This window comes from Theropithecus gelada, chromosome 9 (assembly GCF_003255815.1).
Source record: "Theropithecus gelada isolate Dixy chromosome 9, Tgel_1.0, whole genome shotgun sequence".
Classification (NCBI taxonomy): Eukaryota; Metazoa; Chordata; class Mammalia; order Primates; family Cercopithecidae; genus Theropithecus; species Theropithecus gelada.
In genome coordinates, this window is record NC_037677.1 from 120,542,787 (window position 1) to 120,568,072 (window position 25,286).

Here is a 25,286-nt window from a genome sequence, read left to right on the forward strand (position 1 = left end):
TCAAAACCCAGCCCAGCTTAAGCCGCTTCCTCCTAGGAGTCCCCAGTGCAAAGCCCACACCTACCCCACTTTTCCCAGTCCTTTTCAGGCAGTCTCCTGCAGAGAGAACTCAGTGGTCCCAGGGCCGCAGCAGAGGGCTTTGGCCCCTTCTGCGACCACATTAGCTGGATATCTTGCCCCTCGCTCTCCTCATCTGCTGACAGTGACACTGACTGACTCCTGTCTTCCCACCCACCCATCGGGTTTGTTACGAGAGTCACGCAGGAGAATGAACAGGAGAAAGTTTCAAAAGGCACAATGTGGTAGAAATGCCAAGGTGGGGACGGACACATGCCTCATTCCAAGCACACAACTGGTCACAGCACCGTGCTGCACCTTCTCTCTTGGACCAGGGCCTGCCACGCCATGGGTGCCGAGTAGCAACCACTGAAGATCAGACCGTTGGGGAAATGTTGAGGCCAAACACACGTCTCGGGGAAGCTGGGTTAAAAGGCCTAGCTTTGGGTCCTATATCCTCTGCTTACTGGCTGTGACTCCAGAGGAAGGCTGCCTCCCTGAGCCTCAGTTGTCCCAGTAGGACGCCCCAGGCATGCAAGGGCCTGTGTTAAGGTTTAGTGCCAGGCTGATGCTGAGTCTACACTAGCTGAATCCATCACTTCCCATCCATACTCTGACGAGCACACATAGCCTCCTCGGCAGGCTCCATCTGGTGGCTCTTGTCTACCAGAAGGCACTTGGGCAGAGAAGGGGGCCAGGCAAACAGGGTCACCTGGCCGGATGGGGCCAGGAACCACCAATGCCTTCCTCCTTCTCATCCCTCCCTCAGTCAGGGTGCTGGCCTCAGACAAGCCTTGAAGGTCGTGCATCAAGCTCTTCCTTCCCTTAAACGAGGCCCCTATCATAGACAGGACAACACTCCTATTTGGTTCCTCTTGGATTTTCCTTGGACTTTTCCCTCAAGATCCATTCCTGGCGGAGGCCTGCACCACCTGACCCTCGAGGGACAAAGGTGCACCCTCACTTCCCACACTAAAGTAGGCGAATCCCCCCAAGACGTGCTTTAAATTCACCTGGAGACAGTCTCCTGACGACGTCACAAATTTTGTTCATAATTACAGTTGTTTAGGATTTCAAATTATATCATTTAATAATGCTGGGGAATTTCCTCTCTTTGCTTTGCATTTATAAATATTGGCTGATTAAGTGAGAGGGTGAGTGCCAGCCAAAGAAGTGAGCTCGGAGCCACGAACCCCTGTAAGGGGGAATTATCTAGTGGTCACGCACTGGGGGAGACACAACCAGGCCTGTCTGTTCAGATTCGCCTCTGTGCCCCCAGATCTTCAGAGATGAGGACGTACAGGGAGGGCACCTCTGCTCTGAGCGTTTTACGGCCAGCTTCGGGGAGGAGGGGACAGGGAGGCAAGGGTGGCCTTCCTGTTTCTGCTGTTTTCTCAAATGCCAAGCTGTTGTATTTTGGAGCAGTGTGCCCTGAACCCCATCAATAGTGATGGCAGTTTGGCATTTCAGAAAGATGCCTGGTGCAACGGATCAAGGTGAGAAGGGGTCTGGGGAGGGGCTGCCTCCCAGAGAGAGGGATGTTGTGCAGGTGGGGGTTGCAATGAAAGGGCCAGTGGCTGAATCAGGGCAGTAGCAGAGGGTGGCAGAACAGTGGAGCTCTCTAGAAATAACTGGGAGAAAGAGGGAAAAGGACTTGTGGGTGGATTGAATCAGGCATGCTGGGATGATGGGGAAACGCAGTCCGCGAGCATGTTCCCCGATGTGCGTGCCACCTCGGCATGTGACCCATGACAGCCCTGGCTCTTAGCTGCTGCGATTACTGTTTATGCCAGGACTGAGGGTCCTCCATGTGGGGCCTGCAGGATGGAAGAGCCACCTGCAGCAGGAAAGTGTAGATGTGGCACAAAATGGGCCTGGCCTGAGTCACAGCTACAACTTGATTTGTGTCTGTCAGCACACGCTGGGCACCCCTCTGTGCTCAGCATCGTGATCGTGCTGGAAGAAACCACAACCCCACCTTGAGGCGTCACGCCCGGCGCCCCTTTCCTCCTGCCAGCCCCAGCCCTCAGATCGCCAGGTGGGCTGCCCTGCCTGTTCTCTCAGACTCACTCCATAGGGGTCCAGGGCCAAGAATCACAGGTGAGAGCAGTTCTGGGTCACGAAGCTGGGTCGACAAGCTGTGCTGGCCAAGCCACACACAAATAAAGTTTCTCCAAGACCCTGTGTCCCCTGTGACGGTGGCCGCAGAGCCACTGGGTCATTCCCCCTTTGACAATCATAGCCCTGTGCCCGACTGCTCTCTTCATCAAACCCAAGCACAAACACACACAGGTTTCCCGTTTCTCCGGGTCTCCGTTTCCTTATGAAGGCTCCCTCCCGTGTTACATGAAACTTACGTTAAACAAGTATGTGTGCTTTCTTGCTTTAGTCTTTTATTACAGGTGCCTCAGCCATGAACATAGTAGTGAGATATTCCTTTTCCACTCCTACACTATCCTCCGCTTAAAACCCTCCGAGGGGTCCCATCTCTCTCAGGGTGAAGTCTAGACTTCTTCTGAGGCTCACTAAGTCCTGGGGGTGCGGCCCCACGTGCCACACACTCAAGCCCCCTCCCTCAGTGCCCCCATCTCCCACACCACACGGCTGGCTGTGTTCTGCATGGTAGGTGGTGCTGACCACTGGGCCTTTGCACACGCTGCTCTCAGTTCCCTGGCCAACTCTCCTTCGGGCCTCAGCACAGACATTCCCTCTCCTAAGAACCTGCCTGATGCCCTGTTCTCAGGTGGTTCTCTGGTGGCCAGAGCTCCCTGCCCAGCCTCCATCTTCTCTCCCTGCCAGTTGCACAGGAAGGCAAGGACCACACCTGTCCTGGCACTGCTGTGGCCCCAGGACTCAGCACCATGCAGGGAACATAGTGGCAAGAATGAATGCAGGAATGCAAGACAGACTCATAGCTCTCTAATCCTTACAACGGCCTGGTAAAGCAGTATTATTACCCCATTGTGTGACAAAGCAACTGAGTCTCAGAGAGGCTGAGACAACTGCCTAGAGTCACACAGCCAGCAAATGGCCAAGCTAGAAACCTGATCCACACCAATGGCTGGTTCCAAAGTGCACTCCTCCCACCTGGCACCAGAGCAGACTCTGGGGTACCTGTGTCCCTGTGGCATCTTCCTTACCAAACTACAAAGTCCAACAGGGCAGGCTGGAATCCCACCCGCTGCCCCTGCATGCTGCCTCCCAGATCCGACGGCCTCTGTAATAAGAAAGAGGGGACAGAGCCTCTAGGCCTGAAGTCCCACCACCCTGGGGCCTTCCGAGATTCCACAGCAGGCCTGTTCCTGCCTTGCCATGCGAGACGCTGAGCAGAGCAAGGATTGTAAAGCCACTCCGGAACAGGCAGCGGCATTAGCCTTGCTGCATAAGCCCTGCTGTTGAAGCACACAGCCAGCCCAGGGAGCCCAGCATGGAAAACTATCCCAGGGCTAAAAGGTGCTGAATTCACGATTAACAGCATTCAAAAAGGCTAGAAATTTACAGACATAGTTCTGAAGGAAGAACAAGAGATACGATTGAGGAATCAACCGAAAATATTTTTCAACTGAGACTCTGTCAAAGAAGCATTGAAAATCATTGGTGGGTAATTTTTTAAACCAACAAAACAATCCGCCGATCGAGAGAATGCTCTTAAGACAATTTGAGAGTCGGGTGTCCTCGCGTCTGCCGATTCTAATTGCCGGGTGTCTTGCTAAATGGTAATCTTCCTAAACGCACCCTCATTCTCCTGCTGAGGGAGGAGGGGGAGGTGGCAGGTGACCAGCAGGGAAGAAGGCAGGGAGCCAGCCTAAGAGCCCATCAGTTTTCAGCTTTTACATCCATGAATAATGGGGAACAGCATTTGCACATTAAAACGCTTCTCTCTGTTCCTATGCTAAAACCCAAGCCCACAATGCCACTTGCATAATAACAACAAACCAGCTCCTTCTGCCGGGGGCCAGCTCGGGGGGATACGCACAGGCATGGCGTTGTTGAGGGTGTTGTTGTAGACGCAGGCGCGCAGTGAATAATCAAGCATGCAATTTTCAAACAGCTGCAGAGCTTCTGTCACTTTCTCATGGAAGTCGTCTGCGGATTTATTCGAACTTGCAAAGTAGAGATAGTCTGAGTACAACCTGTGAATAAAATAAATGTATATTTTTACCACCCATGAACGTGCAATCACACCATTTGGGTGACAATGAAAATCAATGTACAATTACATTATCCAGTTTTCCTGATTGAAACACAACCACCCCTCTTCCTTCCCTTGCAGATGAGCCGCCTCCCTCATCCCTTGGAGCTCCCACCCTTCTCGTGGTCACCTAAGCTCTTCCAGACCCAGACATGTCTACACTGGCCCCACACAAGCCACCGGCCGCTTTTCTGTTGTTGCTCGTTCTAGTCATCTCAGGCAGCCTCTGTTTTCACAGTAACAGGGAGCTTCAAACAACACCAGATTACAAAAATGGTACACTAGCAAAGAGAAGCCATGAAAATTTTATACACCTTCTCATTCCTCTCTGCTCTGCTGAAGGGAGCAAAAATAAAGAGCATCTGTTGCTCTCGCAATATTACAATTTCACATGAAATTCCCAGTCCTTTGCATACACATTCCTGACATTGAAAAAAAAAAAAATGATGAAATGTGTCTTTCTAGGTTGGTAGGGACCTCGTTTTTAACACAATATAAAAGCACCCCCACATATGCACGTGAATACCTGCAGACTTACACGTTTACCTGTGGACATGGATCTGTTCATAGACACCACACACGCTATGGCAGATCGCTGCCGCACAGGAACTGGTTGTCTTCCTTGACCCACTTCGGGCTCCTCTGTATCCTCCTCCCAAGTAAACCTCAACTTTTCTACCTCCACATCCATCTCTGCATCACCCTATTTTACCAAGAATCCTGCTGTTAAATAAACTTTATGAGAGGCTACTGTTCTGGACTGAGCTTCTGCACAGGCCAGAACAGTCATCTGTGCTAGGTGCCACGTAATTGAACTGAACTTAGAACGGGCCAGTTTCCAAAAACCAGGGGATTCACAGCAACCAGTCAGACGTCCCCTTTGCTTTAACCCTAGAAGGAAAGTCACTTTGAAATGAACAATCCACTCTCTGTTCCCTGTTTTTGTTTCTTCAGCCCATTTCTGCCTATAAAGCCAGAACCTGGCTGGGTCCACAGGAGCACCTTCGTATTACAGGAATGGGATGCTGCCCTGTTTACGGACCGTGCTAATAAACACCAGGGAGATCTTTAAACTAAATTTGTCAAAATGTTGTTTGTTGACACAGCTACACTGGTTTAGCCAGAATCCCCCACCCTTGATAACTGATCACCCTTCTTATCCAATCAGGTTCCTGGTCCACCACCTCCAGGAGGTGCCTGGCCACCTGGCCTGTCTCCAGCAAGAATCCCATCGGGTTGGTTTAGCAGGAATCCCCACCCCTTCCCCCTTGATGTTTCCCCTTAGTAACTTTCCAGCCACCAACCCCCTCGCCCTGCTCCTGGCTTTTTTTTTTTTTTGAGACGGAGTCTCAATGTGTCGCCCAGGCTGCAGTGCAGCTGCGTGATCTTGGCTCACTGCAACCTCCGCCTCCCAGGTTCAAGCGATTCTCCTGCCTCAGCCTCCCAAGTAGTTGGGACTACAGGCGCCTACCCACCAAACCTGGCTAATTTTTTTGTATTTTTCATAGAGATGGGGTTTCACCATGTTTGCCAGGCTGGTCTTGAACTCCTGACCTCAACTGATCCACCTGCCTCGGCTTTAAAATCCCTACTTTTCCTAGTTGTATTCGGAGTCTCTCTCCTCTACTGGAAAACTGTCATGGCAGTCCCTATACCTACTACCATGGTCCTGAAGAAGGCCTGCATTGCCATTTTAATAAATGTCAGGGCCAGGCACAGTGGCTCATGCCTGTAATCCGAGCACTTTAGGAGGCCGAGGTGAGAGGATCACTTGAACCTAGGAGCTCAAGGCCAGCCTAGGCAACATAGTGAAACCCTGTCTCTACTAAAAATACAAAAAATTAGCCAGGCATGGTGGTGCGTGCCTGTAGTCCCAGCTATTCTGGAGACTGAGGTGGGAGAATCACCTGAGCCCAGGAAGTTGAGGCTGCAGTGAGCCGTGATCGTGCCATTGCACTCCAGCCTGGGCAATGGGAGTGAGACCCTGTCTCAAACAAAACAAAACAAAACAAAAAAAAGTGTTTTTATCTTCAACAGAACTTTCAGGGTGTGAATTTCCTATTCTTTTTTCTCCTCTCTCTCTCCTTGCAGCCCCTTTTGTCTGTTTTCAACCTTCCTGCCATATGTCCCACTCTCTTCTTGCACACACACCTCATCATGAGCCCCATGGCTCTTCCCAGAACCCTTCACACATTCATAGCCTTCGCTGTGTCACCTGCATCTCTGGATCAAGGGTGAAACCGGGCTTATGAAAAATGTGGCCTACATGGCTCTGCGGGGTCAGGCTTCTCTCTCCTCGAAGCTCTATACTTTCTATTCCTTCAGCTTCTCTAACCTGGCTTCCCCTCTTTCCAGGGACTCTCCATCTGCACCCATATCACAGGAAAGAAAGAGAGTCTGTCCTGTGACTCTCCTTCTGCACCCATGCATCCGGGTATCTGACATCCATACTTCCAAATACACCCAGACCTTCAGCCACACACTGTCCTGCAAAAACTGTGCTCCCTTATAGCAGGGTCTGTTGCCAATGTGCCTCCTCCACCGCCCTCCCCTCTAACTGAGGTCATGATACAGGGATCAGCATTTCTCAGGGACAGGCCCAGAAGCTATCCACCTCCGTAGCCCGCCTTGGCACATGGGGTGCCTCTGACACAGCCCGCTAGAATTCATCCACGGCCAATGTCCACAGAGGACACCTCTTGGAAGTCTTGAGCGAGTGGTTTGAGATCTACCCACAGAGTTCCTAGAATCAAAACACCCACCGGAACAGGAGTGTTCCGTCTACCACAGCCTGGTCAGCCAAACTGTCCAAAGGGACCAGTCAGCAAAGGTACTCGGTGGTCACTGAGTGGATTTCCCCAGATCCACACTCACCTGAGAATATTCCCCACGACAACACCACATCAGCTTATTACTAGTGTCCCCAACATCACCTGTACTATTTTCCTTCTTCAGAATTAGGAGACACATCAAAACTGAAACACGGCATCTGTCACCATAGGGTCGCTCATAGTTACTATGACCTAAATGACTGGTCAATAAATGCCAAAATCAGATACACGTGAACCTTCAAGCAGGGTTTGGCTGTGTGCACTGAGGGGTGCCAGGTGGCAACGGGTCCGAGGGGTACCCTTCCTGGCTCACACATTTCCTACGAGTCCTGTCAATATTATGGCTCAGCCCAAGAAACTGCGTCAATGAAAAGTAACAGATGCTTCTGAAAATGTCATAAAATCCCACGTTAAATAAGAATTTGAAGCCCAGTTTTTACCAAAGATGCCCACAGAACTACCCAAATTGTTTGGCGGAACTGGAATTCCATCACATAAATTACCTCATACAAACCCAAACATTGGCTGAAGGTTTCCATACTGAGAATTTCTTTGTGGTAATAACATTTCTTACAGATATTTGGCTCATAAGTAAAACAAAAGCACCTAAGCCTGTCTTGATTTTAAATACAAAGTCACTTTATGAGGGATCTACTGATTCCATACAATTCTTCAGAGATCAAGAAGTAATCCCTGGGAAAAACTGAGACATACGTACTGTTCCAACCAGGCAAGCCCACCCCCAGAAGGTGAAACGGCTGATTTTCATGTTTGGGGTGGGTTAAAGTGAACTCACTACCTCCCTTCCTGTGAGTCCCATTTACAGACTTTGAGAGCCAGGTCACGCTCCTTCCTGGGCTGGATGAAAAGAGACTCCTTTGGCCTCTCAGTCACCTCTGGATACTTTGGATCTGCTCAGAGAATTGGCAGTGGGCTTTGGGAGACCCTTGAACCCCACTGTGAGAACCCACTCTGGGTCCCTGGAATCCTGCTGTGTCACAGACATCTGAACAGGGTCTAGATTCACCACAAGCCATGGCCACCATCTGGATTCTGTAGCTGGATGGACAGTGGACACCAAAGAATTATGTCCAAGTCTTAAGCCCAGCCCCTGTGAATGTGACCTTTCTTGGAAAAAGGGTCTTTGCAGACGTCATTAAGTGCAGCATCTTAAGATGAGATCCTCCTGGATTTAAGGTGGTCCCAAATCCAATGGCAGGTGTCCTTATAAAAACAGAAGAGGACAGAGAGCACCACAGAAAGACGGAGGCAGAGCCTGGAGTGCGGCATCTATGAGCCAAGGAACGCCAAGGAATGCTGGAGGCCACCAAGAGCTGGGAGCAGGGGACGGCTTTTATCCCTTAGGGCCACCAGAGGGAACCAACACTGCAGACATCTTGATTTAGGACTTCTGGCCTCCAGAATCATAAGAGAATACATTTCTGTTGTTTTAAGAAGCCAAGTTTGTGGTGATTTATTCCGACTGCCCTAGGAAAGCAATACAGATTTTAAACCCCAATTCCAAGGAAGACCAGTAACTCCAAGGAGTCACTTTCGCTGACACCTCTCTGCCACCCTGAGACCCTGGAACAGTGGCCATGAGGGAAGTGGGGGACTGGAGCCATGTGGCCAGGTTTCCCACAAGGAGGCATGAAGGAAGGCAAATGCAGACAGGAGCACTTCCCTTCAGGGGAGCACTGGGACAGGGGAGCACTGTTTGGGTTCTCCCCAAAAATTAAGCGAATGCTTCCTAAGACTGTCTCCAAGTAACAAAGCTATCATTTCCCCCTTGACGACTCTCCAGGGGAAAGCAGTGAGTTAATAATCTTGGGTGAGGGAAAGCCACTTGGGTGGGTTAAAGCCACTCAGAAAATGTCGAGAAGAACAGCAAACACATCAAGAATAAGTATCCAGTGGACCTCAAAAGGCTGGACAGGCACACCATTGAACAAGATGAAACATACAGAGACAAACTGAAATGTCCACCTTTTAGTCTTCAAAATCCACTGTCCCATGAGGAAGTGGGGGAAGGAGACCAACACGGAAAACACACAGCTCACGATGAATCATCACAGAACTGCAGGGGCACAGATGCAACCCCAGGAAGCATTAACAGAGGCACCGCATCAGGAATGTGGGAGGGCGGAGCCAGGCAACGGGCAGCTCACGGCCTCAGCGGACGCTTGCTTTCAGTGCTGGGCACCAAACCTGGCTGCTCTCCCTGGAGATGCAAAACCTCAGCAGGAGGGAGCCCAGTCCCGAACTCCTGAAAGACTGACCAGCAGGCAGAAGGTTTAGGAAGAAAACCTGGTGCAGGCAAGGGGAAATATCTCCAGTCACGGCAGCCCAACACAATCAGATGGTCCTAGGAGGCAGAAGCAGCCTAGGCTGGAGGGAAGGAGGGCTCCAGGGTAGCGTGGGGGCCAGGGGACCTGATACCCTCCCAGCCCTGAGTTTCAGGGCTGCCCAGCCCCCTCCAGCTGAGCCACCTCATTTTCTTACTCTCAAACCATCCCGAACAGATGGGTATTACATTTGGCCAGGACTGTTTCCAACGACAATTCCAAATATAAGTCCAAATGCATTCCAGGCCTTCTGTGCTACGGTTATTTTAGAAGGCTGCCGGTGCGGCCCCTCACACTGGGCCTGTGCTCATGGGGTGCTGCTCAGTCCCTTTCCTGTGGAGCACAGGGGTCCTGGGACCCCTGGAGGAGCAGTGGGATGGGAAATGTATGTTGGGGGCATAGGGCTCCATCAGTCCAGTGCCTCTGAAAGTGACCATATCTCTCCCCAAGGGACAAAGGAGAGGCCAGCAGTGGGCAAGGCCCTACTATGTAAAATCTGGATGATCACCCCAAGACCACTGCTGAATTCATTCAGGGACACTTACAGGGTGCTGTTCTGAGCCAGCGTGAGCAAAGGTCAGTGAGCTGATCACTATTAAAGCAGGACAGGGCTCTGTGTGATTGCTTTCCGGGTTTAGCACCTGCAATGTTCTCAGTTTCCACTCCTGATGTGGATGCTGGGGGGTAGGGAGGGCCACCACCACCAGGCCCTGTGCAGGGTGCTGCAGGCATGCTCTGCTTCTATCTTCACAACCCTACAATGAGATACGGGCCACTGCATTTTATGGAGGAGAAGGCTGACACTAGAGAGGTTAAGGAGTTTGCCCATGGTCACACAGCCCAGAAAGCTCCAGGACAGGACAGGGACCCAAAGCAACCCACGCCTGCCTGACCCCAAACCCCCTCACCCAGCAGGATGTGGCCCCTGCCCTCCGAGCTTAGGCAAGGAGATAAATCCATGGCTGACTAGAGTGGGTGCTGGCTGTCTGCACTGACAGTTTTCGGGTTTTGTTTGTTTAGATGTTTTTATTATTTTGGGTGCACAGTGATTTGGAAGAAAAAGTCAGCTCTCCTCCAGAACTACTTAGTAAGTCACAGGAGACTGATAAACAATTACAAATGTAACAGAGCGGCAAACAAACACTTAGGATAAACGTGAGGAACTCCAACGCCACGGTCGGGAACAGCAAATGTGTTTATGGAACATCACACTGGGCATCTAGAAAAGTGACAGCAACAGCAAAAGGGAATTCAGGCATCTATCATGAAGCCGGAACACACTGCGGGATCTTGTACCTCTTGGAAAAGCTAATATTCCTTGGTGATCGCAATAGCTCATTAGAGTTCAACGGATCCAGTTCCTAAGTGACGATGTGGTTGTTCATTGGCCTGCCCTCTACGTGGAGAACTCCGCAGGTCCCGGCTCCAATGCCACTAGTTTGGGAAAACCTCTCTCCACGGTGGGTTCCTCCTCCTTTTGTAGTATTTTTGTTCATATCATTTTTATATTGAGAAATGATCCACATACCGTAGCATTCACCCATTTAATGTGAACAAGTCGCCAGTTTTTAGTATACACCACACAGCTGTGCGAACACACCACTCCCCAGTCCCAAGGTGTCTTCATCACCCTGATAAGTGACTGCTGGTTCTAACACAGCAGTTCCCAAAGGGACTCATGTCAGAAGTCACTAAGATCACCCAGCTCAATAGGCACCGAAACACACAAGCTTCAATCTCAGCTTCAGCTCAGACAAGGGCAGGTGCTCGGTGGCCTTGAGCTGTGACATTTCCTCCAGTTACTGCTCCATGCATGGGACTTCTCAGAGGGCCACTTTTGAGAAAAGATCCCAAGCTGGTGCTGCAGTTGCAGGCGGCGGGGAGCAGGTGACCATCCCTGGGCTGGCTCACCCCAGTGGCACTGGCTCCACCTCCCGTATTCCTCAAACACCCCCAGCTGGTTCCTCAATGACAGTTACGGGAACGGTCACATTTCCTCAGGCAGGAGGACCCGAGATGGGGACACGCTCATGTCCTCCAATTCACCCTCAACAACATCTTGCAGTCCTGTGGCCACGTGAGGGTCATAATGAGAGGCAGCCAGAGCACCTGGCCTCATTATTCTCCATTTGCTGGAATCCGAATTGAAATCACTGATCAATAATTCCCAGCCTGTGATATGGTGCCATCAATAACGATTATATATATTTTTCCTACCAGGAAAAAAAGGCCATTTAATGTAGCTGAGACGGAGCCCTTTTGTTCCACCGAATCACGAACTGTGACTGTCTCATCAGGAGGCTCGATGAGACAGGACTGGCCAGGCCAGCTGATCTGGAGGGACTGTCTACGGTCACCTTAGACTGAACACGGGGGTGACACTGGGGAGGCTCATTTTCTGCCAGTTAAGAACATCCACATTTGGTCCTAAAAACGCCCACATGAATGACAGGTGTCCTGTTTATCGGGGCCATTCTATTTCCTACCAGGCCCTAGGTTCCTTGTGCACAAGTGGGCTTCTCAGCCCCTCTTTGTTCCTTCCAGAGCATCCAATCACAGGGCCCCGGTAACTGTTCACAGACTGGGAGACAGCACTTCTCAGAGATGACACCAAGCATCCCTGACATCTCCGAGCCTGGTGTGGTTTACAGAGCACCTTCTCGTGATTCACCAGTGATCCTGATGGCAGATGTTTCTACAGGCAAGAAATCTGGGGTGCACTGAGGATTGCCCTTGTAACCAAGGATTACCCAGGTGTGGGCCTCTCACTGCAGGGCAATGGCCACTGCACACCGGGGGGTCCAGTATGTGACATGTGTGATCTCCTCCTTCAACAGCGTCAACCTCACTAAGCAGCCCAGAACTCTGGGCAAGACAGGTCCCAAAACTCTGGCTGCCCCAGGGTCGTTTCTAAGTGCCCTCCCTGATCCCGGCCCAGCGGGCAACATCTCACTTTGGGATCTCTATAGATACAGACACAACGGGACTCTTTTTCCCTAGGGTGTGCCTCCTGCTCGGAACTGTCCTTTCCAAACAATCGTGTGGGAATACACAGGACTGCCAAGAACTTCGCAAACATTTCCCCACAACATAAACATCGTTCAACACTTGGGAGTTTTCAGCTTGGTGGTTTCTCTCCCACCAATAACAAGATGTGGCGCCTCACCAGGCAGTCCCTCCTGAACAGTCTTCAGAGAACTCCTTCACAAAGACCGGAGCTGTCCTTCTGGCCTGGGCGCTGCCAGCTCTCCCTCCCCTCTCTGTGGTCAAGGCCAACCCCCTTGACCTCGGGTGGCTCAACAGCTCAGTCCTATTAAAGTGACCTCGCACCACTTCCAGGGCCCATATCAAGGTGTGTCAACAGGCAGCTTCTGGAAAGCAAAGTGCCTGAACCCACCAGGAATCAATAGGCAGCTTCAATAAAGATACCGCACTACAGTAGTCCTCGCAAGGACCCTTGTGATTCTTAATCTTCCAAAATCTTAGAGAAAAGGAAAGAGTGAGAGCTGGAGGGAGGAGCGAGAAAGAGAAATCGATCTGTGGCTGTTGCTGCAACCTCTACACCCCCACGGCTTTCTCCTCATTCCGTCTCTTCTGCACAGAGGCGTTCTCCTAATTTCCCTTTGAGATGGTTTAAATCAATAATGAATTCCTCAGTGCTAGGAACAGCCTGCGTTTTAATCCTTGTGCAAATCTGTTCTAGAGAAAACATCGCATGACATTCCCAATGCCAGGCTCTCTTCTGACTGAGAACATATCCACGGCTTTCAATCAGTGCTTCTAGGGGCTGGGGGAAGTTCAGTTGTTTGGAGAAGGGCCTTTGGTGCTGCCTGAATAGCAAGAGAGATTCTCAAGTCAAAGTTCTGCTGCGGTTCAAAGGCATGAAACCAGCTCAGCTCCCTCCTGTGCGTGCTGGCTCTTGCCCTAGGGTGGGCATCCTGCTCCCTCTGATGTGGAAGTAGGTGAATGAGGTGTAGACAGAGGCTCCCTGAGAGCAAACGGGATGGATTTTCCTCTCGTATGTACAGCTTGCATCTAGCACATCAAGGGTGTTCGATAAATACAGCCATGCGTCACTTAACAGCAGTGACATATATGTTCTGAGAAATGCATCATTAGGCGATGTCATTATGTGAACATCATAGAGTGCTCACACAAACCCAGATGGCACAGCCCCCTACACACCTAGGCGGCAAGGTACAGCCTACTGCTCCTATGCTATCAGCCTGTACAGCAGGAATCCTGTAGGCAGTTGTAACATAAGAGTTAGAATTTATGTATTGAAACATAGAAAAGGCACAGTGAAAATACGGGATTGTAACATTATGGGGCCACCATCATACATGGGGTCCACTGTTGAGCAAAACTTGGTTATGTGGTTTGCAACTCTATTTGGGGAATGAGTAAATGAGTGATCAGTTTATTGTTATTATTATGAGCTATTACTGATACCTAATAATAATAGCTAATGATTACATATTTTCCATTTGTCAAGCCCTGTTTAAACACATCACTACATATATTAAGTCACTGAACTCTCACTACCCCGGAAGTAGAACTATCTTCCCCCATTCTACCGATGAGAAAATGAGGCACAGAGAGGTTAAGTTTCTTGTCCCAGTTTACAGAGCAGTAAGTGACAGAGCTGGGGTTCCAATGCCTGTATCCCTAGCACCAAAACCCCAGTACACCTCCTACTCAGCGGGTGAAAGCTGCGCACCACCCTCACGCCCCCTCACACGCTCTGCAGACAGAGTGAAACTGATGCAACCAGGATTCCTGTCCAAATGTTCAGCCCCGCTATTCCTCTGTGTCCCCCTGAGTGACTGCCTATAACAGAATCCATTTCATTAAAAGCCTGCTTCCTTTCCTAGTTGATCGTCATAACTGAATCATTTGGCCAGTCCAACGGGTTGTTTAAAAACGCAGTTTATAGAAGCCGATGAAGAAAAGAATGAGCCAGGCTCCAAGACTCCAGGCGTTTGGGTCAAAACCGAGTTTGAATTCTTCACTGAGCTGAGTTCTCCTGCCCTTTGGACTCGTCGTCATAAAAAGGGAAAACGAACCATTCCTGTGGTGGGTCGTTTCTGGGCATTGCATTAAGACTATACACAGAATTAAACCCAAAATATAGACACTGTAAAATCGTTAACAGATGGTGCATGACCCCACTCCAAATGTCCCTTGAATAAAAGAGGAATGCAACTAGGTTGGAGGGGCCAGCACCTTCCACGCATTTTTCACATTTAATGGGGGCTATAACTGCCTCTGAAGTAAGAGACAAACTCTATCAACTGTCTCACAAACGAAGAGGCAGGAGGCTAATGTGAGATGCATTTGAAAAGAATAGTCTTTACCACTTACGAATGGGATTAAATAAAGACAAATTCTGCTTGCAACTGGTAGCTTCTTTTTAATTAACTGGGCCAATTTAGCATAGGAATGCATGAAGCTAGTTTTAAATTGTCATGATCTCTTACAGAGAGAAAACTGGAACATGAATTCTTGGCTGGCTTCTTTGGCCATATGAACCATCCCGTCCACTTCTTTCCAGTATTCCTCTGTTCTCCTCCAGGAAAAAAAAAAAAAAACAACTTGCCACTTGAATCTTTCTCTGGAAATTTAAAAGTGATTTGACTTCGCTTAAAATTCCAACATTTTCAAACCCTCTACTTTGGATCAATTATAGAAGTAAAGGTTGAATGTGAACCTAAAACTAAAAATAAAAGTAGTATTTCCCCTCTCCAAGTCAATTTATAGAAGGAAAAGAACAACTTGGGACCAATCCAACTTGCACCCAGCGACCCACAACATCTCCCGCGTACAGAAGTGCAAGGCCACAGAACAGGGCTAATGGCCCAGGATCCTGTTATGCTAATGGAACTTGGGCTCAGAGTGTTTGTTTCTTCAAGAGTGATCTAAACACACAGTATTTATCATCCTTTCTGGCTGAGATGGGAAACGCGCCAGCCTTCGAAAAAGAAGAAATTCCTATTGTTACTTATTTTTATAAATGTTTAAGAATAAATGAAATAGCTGCTATGTCAGTAACTTACACAGAAAATACGCACATAAACACAATTCCTCTGCCGCTAGAGCTGGGATCAAGCTGGAAGCTACTCTCCTGGCTGCAAAGCCCAGGCCCCAGTTTCCTGAGGATCAGGTGCAGAACAGGAGGTGGCTGACTCCTAGGATGGTCCTCAGTGATCCCCGGTTCTTGGTATTCACACCCTGTAGTCTCTTCACATTGAGTGTGGCTAGACCTCACGACTTGCTTCTAACCAACAGAATATGGCAATGATGATGGGATTTCACACCCATGACTAGGTTAGGAAAAATCGTGACTTCTAATCTGCTAGCAGACGCTCTAGCTTGCTGGCTTGGATAAAGCCTGCAGCCACACTGGAGAGGCCCTTTGGCGAGGTACTGAGGGTAGCCTCTCGCCAAAAGCCAGCAAAGATCTGAAGCCCTCATTCCAACAGCTCTTGAGGGGCTAAATTCTGCCCACAACCATGTCCAGTTGGGAGCAGGTCCTTCCGCAGTCAAGCACATGGAAGAGCCCCAGCCTGGTGACAGCTGGATCACAGCCTTGAGAGAGACCCGAAGTAGAGGACCCAGTAAAGCTGCACCCAGGTTCCTGATCCCCAGAAACCATTTGAAGCTGCTAAGTTTTGGCGAACTTGTTCCCTAGCAGTACATAACTCATACAGCAGGCAATCAAGGCCTGGGTCAGCGTCCTAACACATGCTGCTGCCCCGGCATCTTGCCCTTCTCCTCAGCACCAGGACATATGCCACGACAAAGCCGCCGCCCACTTCTCTGATAAAGCACCAGCTCCCAGGGGGTAGGCACTGGGTGGCCACTGTTGTTCATCAGGGCACGTATGCTCAGTGCCCAGCACAGCACCCAGCCTGTGGCAGGGGCTGAATATGTGTTTGAATTGACCAACTATTTCTGTTAGGCTGAGGACCAGGGAGGCAAGAAGCTTTCACGTTCAATTCCTAGGATAAATGGAGTATTTGTTATTAAAAGAAGAAAACATGGTGGCTACTCGGGGGGACCACGCTGTGAACTGTGAGCCTCCTTCTAGCTGGCAGACTCGGGCTGGGTATGAGAGAAGAGTTTGGCAGGTCTTGCTCCTGGCTGAGCCGCTTGCACCTGCACGGTGCTGCTGTCTTCTGTTCCAACGCTCACCTTTGTAGTGTTTGTGTCCTCAGAGGTGGGACCAGAACCCAGGAAAAAAGCAGCACACTCAGGGACCCTGGCTCCACCCCCTAACAGGGACCCTGGCTCTACCCCTAACAAGGACACTGGCTCCACCCCCTAACAGGGACCCTGGCTCCACCCCTAACAAGGACCCTGGCTCCACCCCCTAACAGGGACCCTGGTTCCACTGGACCCTGGCTCCACCCCTAACAAGGACACTGGCTCCACCCCTAACAGGGACCCTGGCTCCACCCCTAACAAGGACACTGGCTCCACCCCTAACAGGGACCCTGGCTCCACCCCCTAACAGGGACCCTGGCTCCACCCCCTAACAGGGACCCTGGCTCCACTGGACCCTGGCTCCACCCCAAACAGGAGAACACGTGGTCTTTTCCTTTGCACTTGTCCTTCTCTCTGCCTGGAAGGTTTCTTCATCTTAACCCACCTTCCTTCCTTGTTTACACAGCAAACTCTTATTCATCCTTCAAAATCCAGTCTGGCATCAGTTTTCTCCGGGTCAATTCCTTCTGGATCTCCCCATTCAGGAGCCCACTCCCCCAGCCTCCTACTTTGCACTACTGTAACCAACCACAGCCACGCCCACGTGCCCACCGGGAGCTCCAGTCTCTCAGGGCCCAGAGCAGGGCCCACACACACCAAACCCAGTCCTGACAGATGGGCCCCCACCTCTCTGTGCCCAGAGAGCACACAAGGCTGCCCCTGAGGTTAAGGCGTGGTCTGACCTTCCTCAGAATGAGGAACTAAGGAGCAGCGACAGGAAACAATTTGATGAGCACACCGAGCACTTGCGCCCTTCAGCTGGGAGCCGTGGGGGGGAGGGAGGCAGAGCAGCTGTGAAAACACCTCCAGGGACTGCGAGGGGTCAGTGCGAGGTGACAGTTACGTCACCATGAGAGCTCCGCTAGTGTGCGTCAGCCCTGCTGAACAGAGGGAGACCAGCCTGCTCAGCAAGGCCAATTTCTGCCTCCAAAACACAGGAACCAGCAGGTGGGACGGGACATGGCAAGTGACAGCAAGTCAGTGGCTGCCTCGGAACAGAGTGGACGAAGTCCTGGGCTGGGAGATGCAGAGGGTAGGGAGCGAAACCACACCTGGCACCTGCCAGAATGCATGGCACTGGGACAGCCACCAAGAGCTCAGGCTCAGGCGCTGGGGCTGAGGGAGGGCGGATCCAGCCTCTCCCTAACCAGGTCATACTCAGAGTGGCGGGAGCCCTGCAGACTCCATAAGAGGGACATCAGCTCAGAAGTGTGACCAGGGCAGACTTTAAAGCATGTTCTTTGGGGACAAGAATGCAAAGTGAAAGAAGCAGGACATAAGACTGTACCGTCACACCCACGTGTATACACACACACACACACACACACACACACACACCTATTTGCATAGAAAAAGTCTGGAAGAAAATACACCAAAACATAAATAGTAGTTATCTAGGTGAGAAATTATAGTTTGAAAACAGTTTTCCAATATATGTTCTAAAATTTCCACAACAAACACGCCTTATTGTTATAATTGGCAAATACGTGGGGCCACGAAGGTATGCCACCTGAGGAAGGGATCCCACAGGTCAGTGTCCTGGGGCTGCCAGGACAAATCACCATGAACTGGTGGTGCACAATGACAGGACTCTTCCCCCAGTGTCCTGGAAGCTGGAGTCTGAAACCCAGGTGTGGGCAAGGGGGGCTCCTCTGGGGTGCCGGGGGAGAATCTGTTCCATACCTCTCCTGGCTTCTGGTGTCTGCCGGCACTCCTTGGCACCCCTTGGCTGGTGGCAGCATCACTCCAGCCTTGTCATGAGGCATGCTCCCTGTGTCTTAGGGTGGCTCAGGGTCTACCCTGATCCAGTATGACCTCATTTTAACCTGAGTGCATCTGCAAAGATCCTATTTCCAAATAAGGCCACAGTCATACACACTGGGGGAGACAACTTCGGCATATCTTTTTGCGGGGCATAATTCAATCCATCAGAAGATGCAGTTGGATCAAAGGAAAATACGACACAAAGGGCTGTGGTCCCCGTCTTTAAATATTGCCAGCCTCTCCTGTTTTGGAAGGATTAGACTTGGTCTGTCTCACTGTATTGAGAAGAAACAGGACTAATGAGTGCATGTTCCCCCAAAACAGACCTGGTCTCAAAATAGGAACACAGCTGTCCTAAGCTACACTGGCCATCTTGTGTGGAGAATTCCCTGACTCAGAGCGCCTCGGATTAGACTGGGGCCCCTCTGCTCTGATGTGGTGGTACTGGAGGGAGCGTTGGACTAAATAATTTTAAAGTCCTGGCAGCCCTGAGATTCTGTATTCACACAGGCAACAATGATGCAAGCAGCGCCCAGTGGCAGCTGGGCCGCCCCACAGTGGCTGTTCAATATCCCACTACCCTGGCCTCACCCACGCTGGGCAACCCTTGATCTTAAAGCAAAGCTGCTCTACTCATCACTGTTCTTCCTTTTGGTCTCTCAAGGAAAGCTGGAAACTGTACATTCAATGCAGACAAGGATAAAGGCATCGACCACGTTGAGAGACACAGAATTCTAGGAGTTAAACCACGTGGCGAAGCCGACGCCCCTGATTCTAAGGGTGTTTCCTGAGCCTTGACAGCACCAAAGAACTGTCCTGTGTCCCTGGTCAGGCCCACTGGGGCTGAAGACATGCAGACCAGGATCAGAATGGTTAAGAAAACAATCTGCAATGTGTGTCAACTCAGTGACGACAGCCCCAAGAATAACACTTACGTAAGAAACAGCAGTAACATTGCAAGTTCCATTGATTTTTATTTGTTTTTATTTATTTATTTTGAGATGGAGTCTTGCTCTGTTGCCCAGGCTGGAGTGCAGCTGCGCCATCTTGGCCCACTGCAGCCTCCACCTCCTGGATTCAAGCGATTCTCCTGCCTCAGCCTCCCGAGTAGCTGGGACTACAGGAGTGTGCCACCACGCCTGGTAATTTTTGTATTTTCAGTAGAGACAGGGTTTCACCACGTTGGCCAGGCTGGTCTTGAACTCCTGACCTCAGGTGATCCACCCACCCTGGCCTCCCAAAGTGCTGGGATTACAGGCGTGAGCCACTGCACCTGGCCTGTTCAATTTTTTCTAAAGGAGACAAAATCTTAATTGTGATGACAGGAGAATACCTTTCTTCAAAAGTGCTTCTTCTTCTCACCCCAAATACAACACACAGAAACTGCTCACCTCTCCACAGGGTCCCTGAGCATGACAATCAGTTTGGCATTCGGCTGAAAGGCATGGATGAAGTCCTGGGTCAGAAACGGTGGCTCGCCGTCTGTGCTGTTGTCGTAAAAGAACGTCCAGGCATTGTTATCCCACATAGTGGAAGCACTGGCCTCCCCTGGAAATAGAAAACACTCCAAGTGAGCAGGGGTGGGATTCAGGCTCCCACGAAGTGGCCCCGGGTGCCAGAGGCCAAAGCTGGCCCCGATGCCTTCCTCTTAAGCAGCAGGAGAGGCCAAGCTGTCAGCCTTTGTGGGCAAACAGGACTCCAAAGAGAGAAGGTTGGATGCCCACCCCTGCCACAGTCGCACCCCACCTCCAGCCCAAAAACCTCTGTCTGGAAGTCCAGGCAATCCATGCAACACTGAGTGTCCCCACCCCTGAGCCCCCTTTCCAAGCGGAGCAAAAAAGAAAACCTTCACCAGCATCTGGGCCCCCAGTTTCACAGTATTTAACTTTGCTCATGGTGCACAGCTCTGTGGCATTTTAAGGGCCCACGGAGAATGCAGTCTGTGAGAAAATAGACCAAAACACAAATAGCAGTTATCGAGGTGGGAAATTATAGGTGGTTCTGAAAATGGTTTTCCTGTATAGTTTTCCAATATATGTTCTATATAGTAGATGGTTCTAGTAATAGATGGAGTTCTCTCTGAACTGGGGGCCCAAGATAGCGAAAGGCCTTGCCATTTCTGCCCCGGATCTAACAAAGAGAAAGAGCTGGGGCAGAGCCAAACCACGTTTCAGAGCTGGGAGGAGCCGAGAACTGGTCTAGCAGCCCAGGAGCCTGGAGCTGGTACTAGATGGTTTCCTTCCAAGGCATCAGGAGAAAGCAGGAGGGTGGGAACACTAACCCTGACGAGGAATTCGAGTGCGATTTCCTTCCTTGAAGCTGTAACTGTTCATCTCAGGGCATACTCTAAGACTAAAAGACAGAGGGGCTTTGCCATAGGGCTCACACACCCTGTCTCCTGTGAGCCACTGCTCTGCACGCAGCTGGTGCCTACTCAGTGCAGACTGGGTGAACGGGAACTGGGTCCCAGCCAGTTTCACATTTCATCATGGTCCTCATGAGTGAAGGATGTAAATGGCAAACACACATCCCAGCACAGAGGTGATGCCAAGATACAGGCAGGCATTCCAACAGCGCAGACTCTCCCAGAGGACGAAGCCAAGTTCCTGAGGGTTTGAGGGTGTGTGTGTGTGTATGTGTGTGTGTGTGTGTGTGTGTGTGTGTGTGTATGTTTGGGAAAGTCTTCAGAGATTTAAAAAGGAAGGCAAATCCATCAATCAGCTCTACACTTGATTTCCTGACAGTTTGCCAAGGACCACAGGACACATCTGAAAGTTACTTATCCGGGGAAAGACTGAGCCAGATGACTGAGTCTTTGGTCAGTGACAAGTGTATCATATCCCTGCAGGCCCCTATCAGTTCTGTCGGATGCATAATCACATCCAGGTGAACAGCTCTGTTCTGGCCTTTTTTTCTTTCTTTTTTTAAAGAGATAATACCCCAGGACACAGAAAAAACAAGTCAATCAGAAGTCCCTTGAAAATTCTACTCACAACGAATAAGAATATAAAGGACAAATGAACTCTCTAGCTAAATTGGCACAAATTCTGTCAGATCTCAAAAATGAACTGGTTCTAGAGCCATGGAGGCATTTCTCCATCCACCTGACTGTCTTTCTTCCATCCGGCCACCATCCATCCTTCATCCACCCAGGAAGCATTCATTTGGTGTCTAATCTGTGCTCAGCATTGTGCTTGGCACCAGGGACAGATCAGGGGAGGAAAGCACAGCCCCTCGTCTCTCAGACCTTAAGAAACAAGGGGGACAACAGGCAATTCAAGAAACAGAGTACCACGTTGGGTACCTGGGAGTAGACGCAGGAGCCTTTCAACATGCCTAAAGCCCTAGCCCCAAGTTCAGCCATCACGTTCAGGCCACTTGCATCCTGAAGCTCTTGTGTGACTCTAGCTGTCAACAATGACAGCAGAAGAAAGGTCCTCTCTGCCCTAGGGGCCCAAGATGAGGCAAGATCCTGCTATCTCTGCCCCGAATCTAACACAGAGGAAGGGCTGGGGCAGAGCTGAGTCACATTTCAGAGCTGGAAGGAGTCTAGAACTGACCTGGTCCAACTATTCCACTTTGCAGAGGTGCAGACAGAGTCCAGGAACAGGAAAAATGACCAGCTGCATGGCACAGAGCTGGCTGCTGGCCCAGGCAGGGCTAGATACCTGTCACACCACAAGACTACCATAAAACTCACCAAACTCTGCTTTAAGTAAATATCAGCACAGTGATTTTATTTTTTGTTCTTTTTAAAACCTAGGAGCAAGCAAAATTAGGAGACCAAACGGAGGCTTTCCTTTTTCATTCATTGTCTTAGTCTCTGTTTCCTGGCCCGAGGATACATATTTTTAGCACTTTCATAAGAACATGTGATTTTCCCAGAGGCATATGGTATAGGAGTCACAATGAAATGTAAGTCAGACTTGAGATTTGGGGAGTTTGGACCCCCAAGTTTGCAAAAACCTAGCTAACAGCCAAATCATACTGGAGGTGACTCCCAGTGACTTAATTTCTTTGAGTTTAAAACAAAAAAAAAAGAGTAAGTCAAGACTTTGGCACATAAGCCTGTCCCCTTGGATAGGAGAGTCTTAAGTTCAAAAGTCATCTTTCAAAGGGTTGATTACAATTCCTCTTAGTAGCTAATAGATTTATTTAATTTGGAGACTGCAAATATAACAGATCTAGGGAAATTAAAAAATAGATCACTGTCTACGGTAAACAATTTAAGCAAAACGTGATTCAATTTCTCTTTCAGAAGGCATCAGTGGATAAACGCCTTCTAAGCTGAATCCAATAAAAAGAATTATGTCAGACAAATAACAACTCTAGTGATGTAAGGTAGAGCGTGTGCACCGTAGTTACTAATCCTATTCCTCCTGTACTGCATGCCGGAAGTTCTCCAGGACAGTATATTTCAGGTGCTTTTACCACACACACGCCTCCCCTCCCCACACACAAAAGTAACTGTGAAAAAAAAAAATGGCTACGTTAATTTGCTTTACTGTAGTAATCATTTCATTGTCTCTGTTTCCAACAAAACATCACATTATGCTGTACACCTTTAATTATACAATAAAAAATAAATTTTAAAAAGAGTAAACATATATGTTTACTTATAAAATAATCTTGTGAATATTTAAAACAAATTATTATTAATCAACCTCATTTTGAATGCCCAAAGGCATTAGGTTGACAGAGGCTAGGCTTTTTAAACAGCAATTAGTTATAGGCGATGTGTCAGAGCGGAGTCTATTTCAGAAGAAGCTGCCTCCGTCTTATATGGTCCCAGTGGCCAGGGATTACAAAAGCCCCAAGCAGCAAATCAATGACTAACCAGTTAACTGCATTTATAATTCCCCATCCAAACCTACCAGATCAGTACATCAGGAAAAGAAGTCAATATCCCTGCTTAATTTCTTAAAAACAAAGAAATGGCAACTTCTCATGAAAGCCATCAGCTGTCCTTAAGTCTCCACAGACGGAGAAAGTCAACATTTCTGCTTTATAGTAACTGTTCAAGTGATGTGAACATTTTATGTAGTGGTAAAAGTGACGGCCAGGTGGAGCAGTGGAGGCTCAAAAGAAGTCTGCTGCCACGATGCAAATGTTCTGCAGGTGAAGCAGAGCTGGGCCAGGCCTGGAGCCTGAGCCAGGACCTCAGGGAGGGTGCTAGCCCTGCCAGAGTAACACAGAAGCCTTACCGATAATGATTGTATTCATCTTGCTCTGCTCCTTTGCAGAGCTGGCCTGCAGTCCTTGATGGATCTGGTGTGCGGCCAGGTCAAAGAGGTCCAGATAATCTTCCACAGGATAGCGGTCTCGCAGCCCATCTCTTAGGCGGACAATTCCTACAAGAACCAAGATGCAGGAGATACTGAGGACAAAGTTGCTACTGCTGGAGCAATGGCCTCCCAGACAGCAACCAAAGAGAGATGGAACGGCCTAAAGGGCCTGGCTACAGCAGCAAGAGGCTCAGCCCGGGTAGCTTCAGAAAGGGTCGCTGGGGATGGGGGTCTATGGGGCCTGGCTACCCACTTTCAATCCATGCATGCTTCAAGGGCTGGAAGATACCACCACTAAGCTGGACAGTGGGAGATTAAAGACTGGAACACCTATTCAAGAGCTAGAAACATGTTTGCTTGGAGGGACAGAGTCTGGGGCTGGTTAACTTGTGCACAGGTGGGACTCTTAAGTGGCCAGGCAGTAATGACAGCCAGGATGCATATGTTGTGTGAAACAGGGACAGAGGACCAAGGGCAGCCCACGGGGGAGAGGAGGGCAGTATCCTATAAACTCCATGATGTCTTCCTCATGGGGGCCAGCCAGCACCTGCCTGATGTTCTCTCTCCTGCCCTGTTCAATCAAATACCCTGCCCTTTGTCCAAACAATAAGGGGAACTGATCACACTCTAGACAGACATGGATTCTGGCATCGGCCACATAGAGCTTAAATTCACCCCCTGCCTGAAAAATAAATAAATTTCACTTGCAAACATTTAAAAATCCACTTCCCAACGCCACAACTCCTGAAGTCAATGGAAATTGGAAAGAGAACATCCGTGGCCAAAGCAACAAGAGGTTCAAGGTGACATTGAAGACTAGATTCCAGAGGCCCGCCTCTGTTCTTCCTCCTTTCCTGCCAGTGGGAAGCTGGTTTTCATTAAGGGGAAATCACTGTGAGCCTCGGGGGAGCACCCTACGGCAGGGGAGTGTGTTCAGACACACCAGCAAATGCATAGGGATGTGAAACCCTGGCTCCTACAGCGGCCGCTGCTAAACCACAAAAGAAACATTTACACTTTAGCTCACTGTAGGACGAACATCATCAAAGGATGAAAGCAAACGTTTGTCAGGAAACACATTAAGAGTTGGTCTAAGGAAAACTTTGAAGATTCCCTTCTAGGCAACCTGAGTCCATTACTGGAAAACACCCTCGTGGCCTGCCCAGACTCTGGTTGACAATAGGCACGTATCACCCCTCAGCTCCAGTGACCAAACCTCTCCTGGCACAAGCAAAAGGTTACAGAAAGGAAACAGTGATCTGAGGACCACAGGGTGCCTGGGGCTGGGCTGGAGCAGAAAGGGATGGGCAGTGGTCATGGTCAGCCTGCGGCAAAGGGCTGAGAGCAGGGCCTCCAGAATGATCTCCATGTGGTTATCATATGGAACCCATAAGGCACATGGGGCAGGTCAGAGAAGCTGAGGCCTGAAGCAACTCAGTATCCCCCAGGTGCAGTGACTGCAGCTGAACAGCACACAGCTGGGAATAGCACAGAGGAGGGAACAGCACAGAGCAGGGAGCAGCACAGAGCACGGAGCAGCACAGAG

General features: G+C 49.8%; 1 protein-coding gene across 3 annotated transcripts in view; it reads right to left on the reverse strand.

Annotated features, from left to right (window-relative positions):
* CHST15 (carbohydrate sulfotransferase 15) overlaps positions 1-25,286 on the reverse strand; it is an 84,856-nt gene that overhangs the window by 9,730 nt on the left and 49,840 nt on the right. For all 3 annotated transcript variants that reach the window (XM_025396459.1, XM_025396460.1, XM_025396461.1), the window contains exons 4-6: positions 23,660-23,806; positions 19,847-20,003; positions 4,034-4,190 (exon numbers count right to left, since the gene is read on the reverse strand). In XM_025396459.1, the coding sequence (XP_025252244.1) occupies positions 4,034-4,190; positions 19,847-20,003; positions 23,660-23,806 (461 nt within the window). The remainder of the gene's footprint in view (positions 1-4,033; positions 4,191-19,846; positions 20,004-23,659; positions 23,807-25,286) is intronic.